Below are 3,722 nucleotides of genomic sequence, written 5' to 3' on the forward strand. Positions count from 1 at the left end.
ATATATTTTTTATTCACTATAAAATTTTTGGAGTTGTCAATAATATTAAGTGTCAAGTGGCCTCTTCACTCCTAAGTTATCTGCTATTATTTACGTTTGCAGAATGCTGCAGAGAAGCCTCCTTTCTTCATGCCAAGCTGGACAGCAATGTATGTGATCAATGCATTTGTTGTGGTGTGGGTTTTGGTGGTTGGGTTTGGATTCGGAGGATGGGCCAGCATGACCAATTTCATCAAGCAAATTGACACGTTTGGGCTTTTCGCAAAGTGCTATCAGTGCAAGCCCCCGGTGGCCGCAGCCGCACCTCCGCCTCATTCTCATCCTCCTAGTCTTCATCATTGAGAACAACTTACCTATACATAGTAGACTTCAAAAAGAAACTACCCCTTTTTTTTCTTTTTCCTTAGACTTAATATTTCATAGGTAAAAAATTATATGAAGTTGTTTTTATGTGAAATTATTAATTAAGAATCGTTAGATGATAATTTAGTTAAATCGGTTAAATTATCTAATAATTTTTAATTATTAATTTCACATTAAGATAAGGTGAGTCTTTATATATTTTGTATCATACATGAAGGGATATAGTAGTAATACTCCCCCTTCTTTTGATGTGTGCTGGATGTGTTTTGCTATATAGTTTTTTTTCCCCTTCTTTTAAGATTAGTTGATTAAAATTAAGTAGTGTGTCCAATGGCTATTATGATTTCTAAAATGAATAGGTAAATTAACTAAATTAAATTACATGTGATTTGCCATGTTATCCTTTTTTGGGTCCACTTTATATTTTGGATGGGAGATTCTGCAAAGATTTTGTATGCCATTTTCTACTTTTCTGTGCTTCCTTCATAGACTACAATCTCATCATTATCATTTTGCACGTTCCCAATATATGCCAATTTGTGTATGGGACTGAAATTTGTTTAATTTAATCAACCATTTCTGGTGTATAGATTCCTTAGTCTTAATTGATAGTCAGGGGAATGGAGCATATGAACACATGAGTTGCATATGAGTTTTTTTCTTCCCTTCATGTGTCACTCTTAAGTGATATATAACTTCATGTTCATAATACTCATTCATGACTCATGATGCATGAATCTCTGATCTCATCTACATTATCAATTAATTTAAACATTCGTATGTTGAAGTCACCGGATTTGTCTATTTTGTCTTATTTTAAAATATGTGTATAATGTAATTGACGATGTGAAGTGCATAAATATAAACGATTATATATGTAAATAGCATAGAGTTTTGATTAGTGCACATGGTTCACTTTTAATGCAAGCTAAGTAAGTGTGTATGTAATAAGAATATAGTAGTGAGTTAGTTGATTGACCCGTGTAGCTGTAAAAATCTGACAAATGGTACATTCTATCGAGTGACACGTGGCACTATATTAATACATCCAATGTTTTTTAATAAACAATGGTGGAGTAGCGCAACAAATTTCAAACATCTCTATATAAGGGTGCCCAAGCCAGTCGCATATCATTTTTTGTTACACCTGATTATATTTGAGAGGAGAAAGGTTATCTTCTAGAAATTAGTGTAGTCCTCTTACTTGATTGTTTATTAGCTGTTGGTACCTGCATAAGAATGACTGAGGTTTATGATATGTTAACGGATAATTAATCCAAGGAAACTTGCATGAAATTTGGAGATTTATGCTGTCCGTTTACGAGAACTTTCAAACAAGTTCAACGAAAAAGAAATCAATGACATAGAGATAGTTCTTCAACATATTAAAGCAAGTTTATTTTAGTTACTTTATTTTATTTAATTTTTGGCTATTTTAAATTTAGCTTTCTAAACATGATGTTTTGGCTAGATTTTCCCTTCTTCAGTGTTCATGATTTGAACCTTTTTTATAATACACTAAAAAAAAAACAAATGTTATATGACAAGTAAGTTAGAAAACTTTACATTTTGGTGATATTCTTTTATTTTTTTCATTTTTTTTTAATAGTATGTCCCAATTTGATAAGTCAATGACTAATTTATTACAAATTGTAAATTTATTTAAGAGTTTACTGTTAGTTAATAAATTATTACATATATAAAAAATGATATTTGAATATTTAGCACTTACTTAAACGAACTAATAAACTAACCATTATATCAACTCATAATTTGATGATGATGTTGCTTATTATAAGAAATTTGACTAATCTAATAGAATCTAACTGAAGTTTCCCAAAATCCCTAGTTTAAAGGACTTATATAATTATTATTGTGCCAAATCTTATGTTAATTGAAAAATGAAAAATTTTGTCATTCCCGGTATAAATTAAAACCCTTTTTCAACGATTGCTAATGCGTTTTAGAAAAAATAAAGAGTACAATACTTTATGAAAATTAAATTATTGTTAAAGATAAAAAAAAGAGATAAAAAATAGAACACCTTAAATTCTAAATTTTAAATGTTAAGCTCAAGAACTAAAATTTGTTTAATTAACAATAAATGTAACACTTCTTATTTAAAAAGGAACATTTAAGAATAAATTATTTTTGAATTTTTTTTGTCAATTATTTAAGACTAATTTGAATAAGTGACATATAGTTCAACTTAAGGACTATTTTTTATTTTTATTTGAAACTAAATTAAAATTTGTACTTAACCTCTTTTTTAATTGGTTGACCAAAGAATTGGCGATTAGTTAATTAAGGAGAAATTGAGTTGTCAAGGAATTGAAATTCAATTATATATGATTTTATCGTGATTGATCTCTGCATGCCTCAAATAAATGAATACAAGGATTGTTTTCCTAAAGAGTGAATATCTCTAAAACCTTAACATTCTCATCATTATTATCTTTACTCACTGTTTGCTATTTACTTTGCCTCTGTTTACATGTTTGAATTCTTCATCTTTTTTTATTTGTCTAATTAGAAGTATTCATCAATTAATTATTGTTGCTCAGTCCATTAATCCTCGTGGAAACGATGATAACCCGCTCCTATGATATTACGTGATACGATTTGGTGCACTTGTCGAGTTGTGATGTTGTAAAACTCTGCATCAGCTATCTTCAGTTGTAATGAGGCAACTAGATTCATAGTGGAAGATATCAAGACTTCTTCCCATATCAGTTAGAATCTTGATTTAACTCTTAAAATCTTCCGATATTACGATTTTAAATGAGTCAATCAATTTTATGAAATTTTGTACTAGGTTTGACAATTTTATGATTTAAAATCTTGTTAAGATTTTACATTTTACGTACTTAATTTATTTTTTTATTTTCACGTAAAATTTTGATTTTCTTTATGTTGCTTCCACTACAAGAAAGTACCGGAATAGAGACTGATTTTAGCGACCGAAAAAATTGGTTGCTAATAGCGACCGAGTTAGCGACCGATATAGAATTTCCAGGACCAAATCAATATTGGTCGCAAAATCGGTGATAAATTACATTCAATGACTGATTTTAGCGACCAATAAATCCGGTCGCTAATAGAAACCGAATTAGCGACCGATAAGTTTTAAATACAACCAAAATAAAATCGATCACTAAAATTGGTCGCTATTTTTTTATTTAGCCACCGATTTAGCAACCAAAACAGAAATAATGTCTTTGGAACTGTTGGTCACAAAAGCGGTCGCTATTTTTTTTAGCGACCGATTTTGCAACTGATGGTGAAATAGGGTGAACAACTGTTTGGTCACTAATTCAGTCGCTAAATTACTGGTCACTAAATCGGTTGCAAATTGTTAA

The 3,722-nt window shown here is 29.9% G+C and overlaps 1 protein-coding gene and 1 long non-coding RNA gene across 2 annotated transcripts in view; both read left to right on the forward strand.

Annotated features, from left to right (window-relative positions):
* The window catches only part of LOC107639482 (auxin transporter-like protein 2), a gene marked incomplete at its 5' end in the record, with an annotated part of 7,451 nt that extends 6,956 nt beyond the window's left edge, over window positions 1–495 (forward strand). The window contains 1 exon segment of the mRNA XM_016342990.2: window positions 103–495. Within this exon segment, the coding sequence (XP_016198476.1) occupies window positions 103–342 (240 nt within the window). The 3' untranslated portion in view covers window positions 343–495.
* Window positions 1–763, forward strand: part of LOC110271145 — a 22,412-nt gene extending 21,649 nt beyond the window's left edge. The window contains exon 4 of the long non-coding RNA XR_002361403.1: window positions 547–763. This is a non-coding gene — a long non-coding RNA (uncharacterized LOC110271145). The remainder of the gene's footprint in view (window positions 1–546) is intronic.

Source organism: Arachis ipaensis, chromosome B04 (assembly GCF_000816755.2).
Source record: "Arachis ipaensis cultivar K30076 chromosome B04, Araip1.1, whole genome shotgun sequence".
Classification (NCBI taxonomy): domain Eukaryota; kingdom Viridiplantae; phylum Streptophyta; class Magnoliopsida; order Fabales; family Fabaceae; genus Arachis; species Arachis ipaensis.